Raw genomic sequence first — 16,831 nt, 5'->3', positions numbered from 1 at the left:
AATAAATAAAATTATTATTATTTTTTTTTATAAAAAGGCTCTCCAGCCCTCAGAAGGAGCACAGCCTGGGGCAGGGCCTGGGAGGCTAGTGACTGGCAAGAATAGGAACCCTCCGCTCAGAGAGGAGAGGATTTCTGAGCTGTAGCAGTTGAGTGTCCTGGAGGCAGGAGGGAGCCCCAGACAGGGGCAGGGCTCTGGTGGGGTGATGGGGCTGGTCAGACCGGCCCCACGCACCTCCCTCCAGCAGCCCCACCCCCAGCCTCCGGCCTCTCCAAACACTGGATCCAGCAGTGGACACACCAGTCGGCCAGCTCCAAGCTCTCATGGACCCTGAAGGTAAAGAAGCCTCCCAGACCTCTCTCCCCTGTGTCCCTGCACCACCCTCTGCCCCTCTTCCGCCCAGCCCCGCATCCCATCTCGCCTCTGTCCCCAGCCTCCCTCCTTCAAGATCGAGTCTCTGCTGGTCCCCAGCTACTCTCTTACCTACCCCTGTCTCCCTCCAGCCTCTCTGAACCCAAGCACTCCTTTCTGCCCTCCAAAGGCCTCTTTCTCACTCTTGTTTCTCTCTCCACCACTGGTCCCCCAGTTGAGCTCTGGGGGAGAAAGGAGCTTGAGCTCTGGGAAATTCAGGGATGGCCTGGAAGTGGCCACATCTTTGAGGGTGCTGAAGGTGCCGGGTAGTGGGAGGCTGGAGCAGCTCCGGACTTTGCCCCTCGCTAACAACTCTGGAGGAGTGAGGCAAAGTCCTGTCTCATGCACCGCCAGGGCGGGGGAGGGGGCCTGAGTCCTGTGAGTCCTGGGATTTGAATGCATGGGAGGAGTGATGCCCAGAGGAGGCTGGATGCAGGATGGTACAGGCCAGGCTTTGGAGTCAAAAAACCTCCTGTTCAAATCCAGGCTCTACCAGGAATAGGCTGTGTGACCTTGAGCCTGTCACTTGAGGTCTCAGGGCCCCATTTCCTTGTATCAGCAAAATGATAATACTATTAATAATTTCCTGCTCCCCAGGCTGGGGCTAGGGGCAGGGAGTGACAGGAACATGGAGGCCTCCCAGAAGCTTCATAGTCCCCTCCCCAGGCTTCTCCTTCCCCAGCTCTGGCCTCCCTCTCCTGGTCCGATGCTTCTTCAGGGCCCACACCTGGCCCCTCTGGTTTGGCTGTGGAACCAGTTCTTGGGGGGTCAAGACCAGCTCTTAGTTTAGAAATTATCTCAGAGGACTTCCCTGATGGTACAGTGGATAGGAATCCGCCTGCCAATGCAGGGGACACGGGTTCGATCCCTGGTTCGGGAAGATCCCACATGCCGCGGGCTCCTAAACTCCATGTGCCCGTAGCTACTGAGCCTGTGTGCTGCAACTACTGAAGCCTGTGGGCCTAGAGCCTGTGCTCCCAACAAGAGAAGCCGCCACAATGAGAAGCTTGTGCACTGCAGTCAAGAGTAGCCCCCTGCTCACCGAAACTATGCTTCCCTGGTGGCTCAGACGGTAAAGCATCTGCCTGCAATGTGGGAGACCCGGGTTCGATTGCTGGGTCGGGCAGATCCCCTGGAGAAGGAAATGGCAACCCACTCCAGTACTCTTGCTTGGAAAATCCCATGGACAGAAGAGCCTGGTAGGTTATGGTCCACAGGGTCGCAAAGAGTCAGACACAACTGAGCGACTTCACTTTCCTTTCCTTTCTACTGCAACTACAGAAAGCTGGTGTGCAGCAACAAAGACCCAGCACAACCAAAATTAAGTAAATAAATAAATTATTATTATTATTATTTTAAAGAAATGATCTCAGAGTTAGAGCTTGGGTTCAGGTCCCATCCCTGCCACCAGCTAGTTGTGTGAACTTGAACAAGATGCTTAGCCTCGCTGTGCCTCGGTTTCCTCATTGGGTCAAGTGAAAACAGTGCCTACCCTCGGGTTGTGGTGAGGATTAAATGAGACAATATACGTCAGGCGTCTGGTACAGAAATCACTCAGTGCAGTTACACTTGGTGAGGGTGTTGGGTCCTCACAATCGTCTCTCCAGCTCCAAGACCACCCCAGGTTCCAGTTCCATTTTGGGGATATGTGCTCAACTCAAACTCCTCTGGTGCCACCAGCTCCATTTCTGTTCACGTCTCACCAGCTTCCTACTCAGACCGGAAACCTCAGGGTCAACTTTGACAGCTCCCTCTCCCTTGAACCCCAATATCCAGACAGTTGCTGCATCCTATGGATTTACCTCCATGTTTTTCTGGTCCCGCCTCCCTCTGGGGGAGCCTTCCTCTGAGTGGTGGCCTCCACTCTCGTGGTGACACTAATGTTTTAACTCCAGGCCAAGCCAGATGAGTTGGCCCTGGGATCACTGACCGGGAGTTAAACCAGGAGGGAGTAGTCAAATCAGTGGGGTGAGGCAAAAAACTGGGGATGCAGAGGAGAGGAGGGGCAAGGACAGAGTTGGGCCAAAAGCAGATGGCAGGCTGGGACTTCCCCGGTGGTCCAGTGGCTAAGACTCTGTGCTCCCAATGCAGGGGACCTTGGTTTGGTCCCTGGTCAGGAAACAAGATCCTGCATACTGCAACTAAAGATCCTGCACACTGCAATGACCAAGACCCGGCACAGACAAATTTTAACAGAAGAAGCAGACGGAAGGCTGGTGGCCAAGGTGTGAGCAGAGGGGGAATCCCAGGTCCAGGGGTGTGGAGTGCAGGAGGCAGTGCCTGTAAACTTTATCCTTTACACTTTATCTTGGTTCGCGGCTTCCTTGCCTAGGCTGTTGCAGTAGCCTTCCAATTTAGATCTTTCAGGGCTTCCCTGGTAGCTCAGACAGTAAAGAATCCGCCTGCAATGTGGGAGACCTGGGTTCGATCCCTGGGTTGGGAGGACCTCCTGGAGGAGGGCGTGACAACCCACTCCAGTATTCTTGCCTGGAGAATCCCATGGACAGAGGAATCTGGTGGGCTACAGTCCACGCAGTTGCAAAGAGTCGGACACGACTGAGAGACTAAGCACATTACATCTTTCAAGAACCCTGGGCGTGAGACTTCCCAGGTGGTCCAGTGGCTAAGATTCTAGACTCCCAACATAGAGGGCCTAGGTTTGATCCCTGGTCAGGGAACTAGATCCCACACACCACAGCTAAATATCCCACATGCTAAAACTAAAAAAGATCTCACTTGTCACAGTGAAGATCAAATGATCCTGGAGGGGGTGGGGGGAGCTGCAACCAAGAACCGGCACAGCATTTATTTAAATAAATAAATATTTTTAAAAATCTTAAAGAAAAAAAAAGAATCCTAGGTACAACTTGCACATGGAGACTTCAAAGTGCATTTTTCATCATGTGACTTCAGATCAAAAGTTTGATGGATTTGCCATTGCCTGTTAAGCGAGACCCTAACTGTTTCCTGTTATTCAGGGCCTGCTCAGTCTGCCCCCTTCCTCCACTCAGCCCTCTCTCTCACCACCTGCACCTTCAACTCCATAAGCCTCAGGCCTTCCTCTGCCCATCCAGCCCCAGCCTATTCTCAAAGCCAGCCTTCTCTTACTGCTCTCTCAACAACAGGTCTTCTCTCCTTGTCTGAAGCCCTGTAGATCGTTTTACCACTTGTGTGACGGGCAAGCCCCTTTGGCTCTCTTTGGAGGTCATTTTGCCTCTCTAGGGAGAGAAGGGGAAAAGAAAACTTTTAGCTGGAAGCAGGGGTGCTAACCAGCCTCTGTCTCCAGCTGGTGTTTGCCAAATGGATCAACAAATAAATAGATGGGAGAACAAGACTGCCAGAGTCAGACACCTGGGTTCAGAGACACTAGCTGGGTGGGCATTGGCTCAGGCCCTTAACGTGAGCCGCCCATTTCCTCCTCGTTGTAACCCTGTGCTTCTTTCATGAAACTGAATCTCAGAGAGGTTAGGAAATTGCCTAAGGTCACCCAGCATGTAGGTGATGGAGCCGGGACTCAAATGGGGCATTTCTGACCAACCCCGCCCCTGCCCCGGATCCAGGCTATTCTTACTGCACCAGGGACAGAATGCTGGATCCCTGGGTTGGCTTGTAGAATTCTGTGAATAATGATATAATAAATATATAATAATTAAAAAATAATTTAGTGAATTATGTGATAAGGAGGGATAAGTGAGGGGACTCTGGGGTCAGCCTGCCTATACTCATCCTGCCTTCACACACTTTGGAGCTGTGTGAACTTTGGGCAAATTACTTTCTTATTCAGTGCCTCAGTTTCCTTATCTGTAAAAGGGGGATAATAATAGTACCTACCTTATGAGTGTTGCTGGGAGGATTAAATGTATTAATATGTAGAAAATGCTTGGGACAGAGCTTGGGAAGGACCATAAGTGTTAGCTGTTATTCTTATTATACACGATGTCACTTCAGATTCTATTCTAGACAAGTGGTAGCAGGCACCAGAGTTTTAAGAAAAACCTATAAATGCAAAACCTTTAAAACTGACATCTATTTAAATTTTTTTTTCCAGTCAGGTGGGGAAAACCATCATCACTTGCTTTTAGCTGGAACATTTTGTCAGCCTCATATGTCACTGTTGTTCCAAGCACAAGCCACATGGGTTACACATGGTTACACCTGGTCACACATCAAATTAAGAACAAAAACTTGTGGTATTTGTATTACATTCATTTGCAGAACCTGCCTTTGTGCCGGTTCATCAAAAGCATGATCTAGTGCTTATTACATGATTGGAGGAAAGATGCAGGGATGGGAGCTCTGATTCTAGCCCATTTCCTCTTGGTACCAAGCCACTGGCCAGTTAGGGCAACATAGAAAAATCAGTTAATAGGGATTCCTTGGTGGTCCAGTGGTTAAGAATCCACCTTGGAATGCATGGAACGCTGGTTTGATCCCTGGTCGGGAAACTTAAGATTCTACATCCATTGAAACAACTAAGCCCGTTCGCCACAACTCAGCCAAGCATTCCAGAGCCTGTGCACCGATAGAGGGGTTTGTGTACCACAACAGAAGATAGCAAGTGCTGCCGGAATTAAGACCCAGTGCAATTAAGACCTGATGCAGCCAAATAAAAGAATGAGGAAAGTTTTTTAAAAAATCAGTCAACAATCCAGAATCCAGACGAAAATAGCAAAAGTGCCAGTGGTGGGGGGAGGGAAGAAGAATCTTCAAATATTCTGCCAGAGTCTTCAGTTTATCTGCATCTTTTTACATTATTTGTAAAGAGAGAAATGCAGGAAATTTCCCTAGATGCTTTGTGTGTGTGCATGCTCAGTCGGTTCAGTCGTGTCTGACTCTTTGTGACCCCATGGACTGTAGCCTGCCAGGCTTCTCTTTCCATGAGATTTCCCGGGCAAGAATACTCAAGTGGGTTGCCATTTCCTCCTCCAGGGGATCTTCCTGACTTAGGGATTGAACCCTCTTGCGTCCAGCAAGAGGCAGGCAGATTCTTTACATCTAGTGCCACCTGGGAAGCCCCAGCCCCCCCACCCAACCCCCGCCCAGATGCTTCAGATTCCCTCAAAAACAGAGATGGCAGTATTTCGAATCCTTTTCCCCTGCAGTAGAAGCACAGAGTCTTAACACTGTACTATCAGGGGAGTTCCAGAGATGCCAATATTAAAAAAAAATTCTGGAATAACAATGAAGAAAGTATTGCCTTGAGACATCAGGGTGATACCTCTCAGGGTCACACTATACTCTCTGAAGTCCAGGTGTCCTGAGAGACTATTTACATAGAACAACAGCGAGGATAAACAGGGGACAGACAGGCTTACAGCTGTTTCCTCGGTGCTGCAACTTCTGCTCAGGCAGCTGCAAAAACAGCCTGCTTCTCTTGTGCAGTTCCTTTCAACTCCAGCAGCTAATTAGGAGAGCCTTATTTTCAAAGCTCCCCACAGGAATTTCTGTTGTTTGAAATGCACAAGAGAGTTGGGGCTTAAAGAAATACAGATGTACTTATTTGTTTTTCAGGAACATTCTGCATTTACAATAGCTGATCTTGCCTAAGAGAGCCAGAGAGTGAGTAATCCCTGCTGGAGGAGGCAGTGTGGTTCTAAAACTAAAACTACCTTCTTTGGACAGGGAAGACCAGGGTCCACGCTGGTCATTTTCTTTTCTTTTCTTTATTTTCTTTCTTTATTTTTTTTTTGCTGGAATGCGTGGCCTACAGGATCATAGGTCCCCAACCAGGGACTGAAACCAGGCCCTTTGCAGTGAAAGCACTGAGTCCTAACCAGTGGGCCACCAGGGAAGTCCCATTTTCTAGCTATGTTCTTTAGGTAATTTCCCTTTGCTTTTCAGAACCTAGATTCTCTGTCTTAGTGACCTCTACCATGAAAAAGGGCAGTAGGTAGGATTTGTGACTTTGTGTATATATACATATATAGGCTTCCCAGGTAGCTCAGCTGGTTAAAGAATCTGCCTGCAATGCAAGAGACCTCGGTTTGATTCCTGGGTCAGGAAGTTCCCCTGGAGAAAGGATAGGCTACCCACTCCAGTATTCTTGGGCTTCCCTGGTGGCTCAGTCTATAAAGAATCCACCTGCAAGGCAGGAGACCTGGGTTCGATCCGTGGGTTGGGAAGATCCCCTGGAAAAGGGCATGGCGACCCACTCCAGGATTCTTGCCTGGAGAATCCCCACGGACAGAGGAACCTGGCGGGCTACAGTCCATGGGGTTGCAAAGACAGCGACCAAGCACAGCACACCACACATATATATAGCAAGTGCCAGGCATCTGGTACTCACCAAGGTATGGTAGTCACACAGGTTCTCTTCCTGTGGTTCAGAAGCTCTCAATTCTGTTATGAATTAGAATTAAGTTACCACATTCCAGACCAGTTACATCAGAATCTCTGAGGGTGGGGCCAAAACATTATATACATTTGGCACAGCTCTCTGGATGATTCCATTGTGTAGCCAAGGTTGAGAATCAACCTATTCATCCTCCCAAAAAATGTCCTTGACCTTATCCTAAGCGAAGGTCCTCTCTCTCCTTTCCTTATCTATTTGTTTTACTTCTTTATTATAGAGAAATTTCAAATGTACGCAAGGTAAACAGAAAAGTACAATGAATTCTCACATACCCATCATCCAGCTTCAACAACCACCAACTTTTGGCCAATCCAGTCCCATTCATATCCCCCAACCCTTTTCTTTTGGCGGTGCCACTCCACATGTAGGTTCTTAGTTCCTTGACCAGGGATTGAACCTGTTCCCCTTGCAGTGAAAGGATGGAGTCTTAACCACTGGACTACAAGGGAAGTCCCCACACCCTTTAATTTCATACCCTCTAATTTCTAACTTCCAAGACTATCTTAAAGGAAACCCAGCTCTCAAATATTTCCCTACATAACTATCTCAGTATTTTGTTATTTTTAAATTGTTTTTAAAATAGAAATTTTTTTTGTATCACAACCATAACCCACTTAAAAAAATATTTCCTTAATGTTACCAAATACCCACTCAGTGTTCAGATTTTCAACTGTTTTGTAAATGTTCTAATTTGATTTCAGTTTGTTTGTTTGAAGTAGGATCCAAATAAGATCCATTGTGACTGGTTAGTATGTGGTTTAGATTCTTTTAATCTTTGGTTTTCCTTGCAATGTATGGGTGGTGCTAGTGGTAAAGAACACTCTGGCCAACGCCGGAGACTGTAAGAGACTCGGGTTGGATTCTGGGGTTGGGAAAATCCTCTGGGGGAGGGTAAGGTAACCCACTCCAGTATTCTTGCCTAGAGAATCCCATGGACAGAGGAGCCTGGTGAGCTATAGTCCATAGGGCTCCAAAGAGGCAAACACAACTGAAATGACTTAGCAAGAAATTGGGCTATCTTCTGGAGAGTTTCCTATGGTCTGAATTTGGCTGACTGTATCCCAGTGATATGGTTTAACATGTTCTTCTGTCTTCTGGTTTTCTTGTGAATTGGTGGTTGCATTAGAAGTGGGATCTGACTCTGGTTCAGCTGCTTTGGCAAGAGTATTCCACAGGTTGAGGGTGTTCTGTCTGGAGCGCCCAGTATCTGGTTGACTTTCCTCTCGGTGTTGGCTTTTGATCCAATCCCTGGGTCCACTGGGTTACTAGGGTTGCAAAATGATTCCTGCCTTTTGGCAGAGTATTGGTTCTTGTTTTTATTTAAGTAGACAATTCAAAGCTTTTTGGTAAATTTGCCAAGTTATGCCGCCATCACCAGACCATTTCCATCACCCCAGTAAGATCCCGTGTTGTTTCATTTTCGGCCCCAGACAATTACTCATCTGATGTCTTGTCTCTCTCCTTTTGCCTTTTCTGGATGTTTCATATAAACCAAGGTATACAACAGGTGGTCTTGTGTGAGCACTGGTTCTTAACCTTTCTGTGCATCTGAATCCCACGGGGAGCATTTCCAAAACTTGGGTTCATGGGAACCGCCCTGGAAAGATTTTGATTCAGTTGATCTGGGATGGACCTGAGTAGCAGAGTCCGGAACGCTTCCAGGGGATTCCGATGTGCAGCCCAGGGGGAGGGCCCTCCTTTCTCAACTTGCCTCCCCCATCCCTCATTTCCCATGACCATGTGGCTTCTGCCTCAGAAACAATCTTCCATTTGCCCCACCCCCACTCCCACCCCCACCCCGGCTCTTCCATTGATTTCTGCCCAGTTCAGGGCTTCCTCACTTTCTGTGAGGAAACTTTCTGGCCAGTTGCCCCAGCCTCCTTTTGCCTCCCAACCCATCTCCAGTTGATAGCTGAAGTGACCTTTCTTGAACTAAGTCATAATCATACCATTCCCTCCTTTAAAATTCTGTGATGGCTCCCAAGATTTGTCCAAAGTTCTCAGCTAATTGGTTTAGCCCCCTTTTCACTCTGGCCTCAACCTCGAGTCATTTCCCCCATGAATCCTCCACAGCCCTCCCTCACCTCCTTTATCTTCTTGCTTCTGAACGTTGAGCACTTGCTCTTTTAGTGCGAAGTGTCTTGCCCTCCCTCTTCCGCACCCCCTCACCCCTGCCTGGCAAACATGACTCATCCTTTAAGACCACTAAAACTCCCCGCTTCCTCAGGGACGTTTAGTCATCTCCTCCTCTTCGTTCTTGGTAAGTGCTTCATTTATCCCATCAGCAAACACACCTACTGTGTGCCAGCATTCCTGCTGTTGTTCAGTCACTCAGTTGTGTCTGACTCTGCAACCCCAGGGACTACAGCACGCCAGGCTTCCCCGTCCTTCAGCATCTCCCGGAGCTTGCTCAAATTCATGTCCGTTGAGTCAGTGATGCCATCCAACCATCTCATCCTCTGTCGCCCCCTTCTCCTCCTGCCTTCAATCTTTCTCAGCATCAAAGTCTTTTCCAGTGAGTCAGCTCTTCGTATCCTATGGCCAAAGTATTGGAGCTTCAGCATCAGTGCTTCCAGTGAATATTCAGGGTTGAATTTCCTTTGTGTTCTTGAGGGTGTTAGAAATATAAACTCCCTGAATTTTCATAACAAGCCTATGGGGTTATCAGTGTTATTCCCATTACAGTTGGGACACAGAAGCTCCCTTGAAAGGCAGAACCACCTGCCCAGGATCACGTAGCTAAATGTAATAGAAGCAATATTGGAACCCATACTGAGTGGTCTTGGAGTCTGCGCTCTGATTCCTTCCACTGTGCCACCTCTCTGCTCAGACAAGTATCATCAAACACTTAGCTTTAAACTAAACAATATAAGGGGACTTCCCAGGTGGTCCAGTGGTTAAGACTCTGCCTGCCAATGCAGGAGACACGACGAGCTTGATCTCTGGTCCGGGAAGATTCCACATTCCTTGGGGGCAATTAAGTCCTCGGGCCACGACTATTGAAGCCCACCTCCCTGGAGCTCATACTCCACACCAAGAGAGGCCACCGCCATGAGAAGCCTCTGAGGCATAACTAGAGAAAAGCCTTTGCAGCAACGAAAACCCAGTGCAGCCAAAAATAAATAAATAATTTTTTAAAATAATATGAAATTGTCAACATATAAGCCGCACACTTGTTTGGGTCAGTGTGCCAGGCACTTGGGCTATAGCAGAAAACTCAGTGGACCTCTTGGCCCCAGAGAGAAAACACCAGCAGAGGATGACATTGACGGATGAACAAGGAGCTGGGTGAGCACGTGACCTGGTTTAGGGGGTCTGTGAGAGCCCCCAGCCAAGGAAGTGATGCCTAAGGGAAGATCTGAAGAGGACCGAGAGGTGAAGGGGGAGTCTGGGGTGAGGGTGAGGGAAGGGACTTCAGGGGGCAAGAACAACCTTAGGATAGGCGAAGCATAGGGGAAGGCCTGAAAGCTAAGAGAAAGAGCTGCCCATTCTGCTACCCAGCAGGTAGTACCTGGCACAGAGCAAGTGCTCAGCAAGGATTTGTCCAAAGAATAAATGAAAAATGGAAAGAAGTCAAGAGAGCTGGCACTAATACAATGAAAGTGAGGCTTTGAGCAGGAGAGCGATCCACTTAAATTTCCGTTTTTACGGTTTGATTTTTAAAGTCAGGTTTAATGAGGTATAACCACAGACAGTAAAATTCACCCTTTCCTGTGTCAGCTTCTATGAGTCATGACAAATGCATCAGTACCATAGCCACCATCACGGACAAAATCTAGGTTAGTTCAATCACATCCCCAAACTGGGTGCTGCTCCCTTCGTGGCCAGCCCCTCCCCCGCCCTCAGGCAACCCCTGGTTTGTTCTCTGTTGCTATCATTTTGCTTTTTCCAGAACATAGTTACATAGATGGACTCAAATAACACGTCGCCTTTTGTTTTTTTTTGGCTGCGCCGGGTTTTCTTTGCGGCATTCGGGGTCCACTGCATTGGAAGGCAAATTCTTAACCACTGGGCCACCAGGGAAGTCCCAGTGTATCGTTTTTTTGAATCTGGCTTCTTTACTTAGAATAATGCATTTGAGATGTGTGCCTGTTGGGTGTATCAGTAGTTCATGTCTTTTTTCATTGCCAAATCGAATTCCATTGTATACATGCATCCCAGTTTATCTGATACTCACCAGTCCAAAAATTCAAATTCACTTTAAAAAGTAAACATCACGGCACCTGGGTCTGAATGGAGTGGGGGCCTTTGCATCCACCTCTGCTGTTTGTTCACTGGCCTTTTGCCTGGCTGGATCGTGAATGGTGGAGGCAGGACTATGTCTTTTTCATTGACTTTGTTCCCAGCACCTAGCCAGGGCACAGCTGGCTCTGAGGAGGGAATGGGAAGCCACTTGGGTAGTTGTGGGGAAGAACATGGGGAAGGAGGGTCAGGTGCAAGCAGAGAGATCTGTGGCTGGGGTGGGGTGGGGCAGGTGCTTGGTTTGGGGAAAGAAGGGCTGAAAAAGAAGGGCCTTGGGCTTCCCAGATGGCTGAGTGGTAAAGAATCCACCTGCCAATGCAGGAGATGGCAACCCACTCCAGTATTCTTGCCTGGAAAATTCCATGGACAGAGGAATCTGGCAGGCTACAGTCCTTGGGGTCACAAAGAGTCAGACACAACTGAGCGACTGAGCAGGCATGCACCTTCTGAGAGTCGAGCAAGCCAGACTGTCTGGCCTTAACTTCAACTTGGAGCAGGACTTCCCTGGTGGTTCAGTGGTTAAGATTCCATGCTCCCAATGCAGGGGGTATGGATTCAATCCCTGGTTGGGGGGTACTAAGATCCCCACATGTGGCATAGCTAAAAAACAAAATCTTAAAAAAAAAAAAACCAAAAAAACCCCAAAATCTTCAACTTGGAGTGAAAGTAGGGGAAACAAAACTAAACAACCCCCTTTACAGGCTATCGAATGGTCACCCCTGCCCACTTCAAGCTAAGTCCGTCTACAGCGCCCTCCACGAGGCTGTAGTTCGGCTCTTGGCCTGACAGATGGCAATGTTGCACCATTCTGTGGTCACCCCATTCATTTCAACAGACACCAGGCCGGCAAACCAGCAGAAAGGACCTCAGAGAGCACTTTGCCCTCAACGCTTAAAGGGCTCGCCCACACTCTTGAAGCTCTGTCTCGAAAAGCAAAGGCTCAAACACAATCTCCCCATGTTCTTTCCTCGTTATACAACCCCATCTCTAGAGAGAAGGCGCGTTTTGGAGGGCAAAGGTGAAGGAGAGACGCCCATGACCCTGAGGTCCAGCCAGCCTCACTCCGCGGTCAGTTTGCTTTATGACCTCAGTTGACTTGCCTTCCCTTTCTGGTCCTCAGTCTCCACGTCTATAAAAAGCTGAACTTCCAGCTTTAAAATTCTTGGTGCCATAGAGAAGACAGGGATCAGAAAGACATACAGCTCACGTTCTCCTGGGAGCTTCAGCTAGTAAATAACCCATCCTTCTATGCAAGGCGGACGGAAAAGCCGCAGAATGACATTTTAGGTGGCTGCATGTCTCTTATAGTTGACAAATAGCTGTTGATCCAGCACTAGGTTTACCAGTTACAATACAGGGCATTCAGTTAAACTTGAGTCTCAGATAACTGACAGATAATTTTTAAGAGTAAGCATGTTCTAAATATTGCCTAGAATATATTTATACTAAAAAGACTTTGATGTTTGTCAGAAATTTAAATTTAACTAGGGGACTTCCTGGTGGTTCAGTGGTTAAGAATCCGCCTGTCAATGCAGGGGACACAGGTTCGATCCCTGGTCCCGGAAGATCTCACATGAGCCCTAGCACCCTGGAGTCCATGATCTGCAGCAAGAGAAACCAGCACAGCGGTGCCCGCACACTGTGACTCGAGAGTAGCCCCTTGTTGCATAAAGATTGCACACGGCAATGAAGACCCCATGCAGCCAAAAATAAATAAATACATAAATTTAACTAGGTGTCCTGTATTTTTATTCGGTCCATTTGGCAACCTTGTTCAGCTTACAGGGCCTACCCAATGCCTCAGCCCCTCTCCCGGGACCCCCAGATCTTCACCCTGATTGGCTACTGCCCAATTCAGCCAGCTGTTAAATATTTTGACCATCACCCGACTACCAGAAAGGCAGCCAACATGTAACGCCGTTCTCTCTCTTTCCCTCCCAGGCCTGGCGCATCTGCTGCCTCCTGCCACTCTGGCCGCCCTGGCAGACAGCTGGCTCCGAGAGGACTGCCCAGGCCTCAACTACGTGGCCTTGGTCTCGGGGACAGCCCCCTCGCAGGCGGTGCTGTGGGCCAAGTCCCCGGGGGTGCTGGCAGGGAGGCCCTTCTTTGATGCCATCTTTGCCCAAGTCAACTGCCAGGTCTCCTGGCTCCTCCCTGAGGGATCAAAGCTGGTGCCTGTAGCCAAGGTGGCCGAAGTCCGGGGCCCTGCCCACTGCCTGCTGCTGGGGGAGCGGGTGGCCCTTAACACGCTGGCCCGCTGTAGTGGAGTTGCCAGCATGGCTGCTGCCGCGGTAGAGACCGCCAGGGGGACCGGCTGGGCCGGGCATGTGGCAGGCACACGGAAGACTACACCAGGCTTCCGGCTGGTGGAGAAATACGGGCTCCTAGTGGGCGGGGCTGCCGCCCACCGCTACGACCTTGGCGGGCTGGTGATGGTGAAGGACAACCATGTCATGGCAGCCGGTGGTGTGAAAAAGGTGTCTATCTGTCCAGCTGAGCCCCTACCCTGGCCCTGCTCCAACCCCAGCCCCCATCACAGTCCTTCCCCGCTACCAGGGACCCCCAGCCACTCCTTGGTGAAATAGTGATGGCTTGGGGGGTGGGGGTTGCAAGACTCCTCGACCCCTCAGAGGTTCCATCTGTGAAGGGAGGGGTTGGACCTGCTTCTCCAGCCTTCTTCAACTGGTTGGTATGCTGCTCAAGGGAAAAGGACGAACTATTGGGAACCCAGTGTTGATGACGCTGCGACCTTGGGCAGGTCACTCAAACTCCCTGGACCTGTTTCCTTTATGTGAAACTGTGCTTGAAGACCTCGTTGAGTCTTAATATTCTGAGTCGATTGAACTCAGGTCCAAATGCCAAAGTGTGCTGAATCTGGCCTTTTTTTGTCTTACAAAAATGGTAATTCCATGTGGTTTCCCCTAATGTGTGTGTGCTAATGTGCAAGAAGCCATTTCCATGCCCAATTTCCTCATGAACCCCAAGTGTTAGTCACTCAGTCATGTCTGACTCTTTGCCACCCCATGGACTATAGCCTGCCAGGCTCTTCTGCCTACGAGATTCTCGAGGCAAGAATATGGGAGTGGGTTGCCATGAACCCCAAGCTCATTATCTATCTGGAGCCTTTTGCATGCCAGTCCCAGCACCGGTCTAACTGTCACCCCTGCGGCCTGCCAGGCGGTGCGGGCAGCGCGGCGGGCAGCCGACTTCGCCCTGAAGGTGGAGGTGGAATGCAGCAACCTGCAGGAGGCTGTGGAGGCGGCCGAGGCAGGAGCGGACCTCGTCCTGCTGGACAACTTCAGGCCTGAGGTGAGGCCGGGGCGGCTTCCTGGGGAGGGGCCGGGTCGGGGGCTCTCACCTCTCCCCGGTTCGTGTCCCGCAGGAGCTGCACCCCACGGCCGCCGCGCTGAAGGCCCAGTTCCCCAGTGTGAGTGTGGAGGCCAGCGGGGGCGTCACGCTGGACAACCTCCCGCAGTTCTGTGGGCCCCACATCGATGTCATCTCTTTGGGGATGCTGACACAGGCGGCCCCGGCCCTCGATTTCTCCCTCAAGCTGTTTGCTGAAGGGGCCACTCCAGTGCCCCACACCCACCGGTCCTAAAGCCAAGGAGGCTACCCAGGCAGTGGGATAAGGTGCTCTCATGGGACCCTCAAGGTTTCTTTAAGTCCAGCGGCCAGTGGGACACTTTGACATTAGACTGTGCTGAGGCCGGCTCTGCCACGCACTGCCTGGGGGACTGTGAAGGACTGACTTCACCTCTGCTCACTTCAGTTTCCTAATCTGTAAAATGGATCTAATCAAACTTATGGACTTCTTGGGAGTGATAATTAGCACAGAGTAAATGCTCAGTAAATGTTAGAAATTGCCATCATTCATCTGTTCTAAGATGCACTTTTTTTTTTCCCTCCACCCACTGAAGTCACCTTTAACTAACAGCGTCTAATGGTCCTTGTCAGACAGACATGGGTTGTCACGTAGCCCTTGTGGTCTGTGCGTGTGGCTTGTAGGTACAACATGATAACGATCTATGTGGAAATTAGTCCAAAAGAACTCTTTCAACAAGTATAAGATAGAAATTGTAAGTGATGAGAAAGGACTGGTTTGACAGTCTTCTTTTTGAGTAAGTAAGTGTATTTTGGGGCTTCCCAGGTGGTGCAGTCGTAAAAGAATCTACCTGCTGAGGCAGGAGATGCAAGAGACATGGGTTCGATCGCTGGGTTGGGAAGATCCCCTGGAGGAGGAAATGACAACCCATTCCAGTATTCTTACCTGGAAAATCTCATGGACAGAGGAGCCTGGTGGGCTACAGTCCATGGGGTTGCAGAGTCGAACATGACAGAGTACGCAACGCAACGTGATGTGTGTTTTACAATCAATGGTGTCTTATATTTGAGGATATGTGGACCCAGCCTGATGTCTAGCTGGAATATTACACTCGGTTGATGCCCATGTTGTACTGATGACTAAGTATTTCACGTTTCACCTCTGGCTACTATTACCATCTCTTTGGTTGGAGGTAAGAACCTGTTCATTCCTCACTTTTGGGGTCCCCAGCTGACTCCACCACCCATCCTTCCCCAGATGAAACCCCCATTGGGTGCTGAAGGCCTTTTAGGATATCATTAGTTGGGAGAGGTACGAAGCTGCTGAGCCTCTGAGAGGACCAGAACCAAGGTCAGGTTAGGGAGTAAGGAAGGGACGGGTGGGGGCCCGTGTTCAGACATCAAACTTCATTCCGTGCTAGGTCAGGACTCAGAGGTCTAAACAGAGGGTCTAAATCCAGCCCCCCAAGCACACATGCACACACGCACCACTGAGGTCTTGGCCATTTGTGTGGCCACTCCTACCCTCACCTCAAACCTCTCTCTGACATGGCTCTGGGAAGAACGAGAGCATGAAGGGCCCCAAGGGTGAAGGTGGTCCCCAGGGTGCTTCCTTCTGGAAGGGCTTCAGTCTGGAGTCGCCTCTCCCCTCCCAGAATCTACTCTCTTCTCCACCCTTTGCCAGTAGGAGAGAAAAACAGGTCTCACCCACAGAGGCTCCTTCTTCAGGGGGAGACTGGGGGTCCCAGTCTGTCTTGAGGGATCTATTCTACCCCTCTGCCCCCTTTTCAACCCTGGAGACCAGTGATGGGAAAGGAGCAGATCAAGAAAACATCAAGCTCACCCCAGGTGGGAAAGCTCCAGACAGGCCAATACCTTCATCTTTCAAGCATCAGATGTGTGCTGAGCGCCTGCCATGGCCAGGCTCTGAGCACACAGTGGAGATTCATCTAGCAAAGATGCCGGGCAGAAGTGGCTGCTGCCTTGGTTGATGTCCTGAACTAAAGGGGCTATTCTCACAGGACACGGGCCAGAGATGCCACCTGGGCCACACCTATGCTGCAATACACACTTCCACCCCAAGGCCCTTCTGTCCTGCCTCCAAGGAAACAAGGACACTCTCTGCTAGGTAGCCTTTCCTGCTCCAGGGATCTTAGATCTTCGAGGACCAGCTCCTCCAACCTGCAGGGGGATAACTGAACCCTCATGGAACTGGGTGTCAGGACAGAAATGGGGACCCAAGATGAGCAGGGAACTGAAAGGCAAAACCCTTGGGCTCAAGAGGGAGTCAGAGTCTAGTAGAGGCAGAAGGGAGACGTGTACCAGGAGTCTCAAACTCAAATGCCTCTAGGATCCAAGCACATGAGACAAACGGGGGAGGCTGGAAGAAGACTCAGGGAAGAGAACTGTGGCCAACTGGAGAATGTGGGCAGCACCCACAGCATCCCAATTAAAATAGAAAAAAGCAGGCTGCCAGGCTGATTCTCAAGCTCACCCTTGAAC

At 49.8% G+C, this 16,831-nt stretch overlaps 1 protein-coding gene across 1 annotated transcript; it reads left to right on the top strand.

The window, feature by feature from the left end:
• Positions 1–251: 251 nt before the first annotated feature.
• Positions 252–14,877, top strand: QPRT (quinolinate phosphoribosyltransferase). The gene is made up of 4 exons (XM_043914727.1): positions 252–336; positions 12,947–13,482; positions 14,183–14,314; positions 14,388–14,877. The coding sequence occupies exons 1-4, from the start codon at positions 324–326 to the stop codon at positions 14,604–14,606; spliced, it is 900 nt and encodes a 299-aa protein (XP_043770662.1). The 5' UTR covers positions 252–323; the 3' UTR covers positions 14,607–14,877.
• Positions 14,878–16,831: the final 1,954 nt, after the last annotated feature.

This window comes from Cervus elaphus, chromosome 10 (genome assembly GCF_910594005.1).
Source record: "Cervus elaphus chromosome 10, mCerEla1.1, whole genome shotgun sequence".
In the NCBI taxonomy this organism is placed as follows: Eukaryota; Metazoa; Chordata; class Mammalia; order Artiodactyla; family Cervidae; genus Cervus; species Cervus elaphus.
Note: the sequence above shows the minus strand (reverse complement) of the source record. Positions and strands in the feature narration are given on the sequence as shown.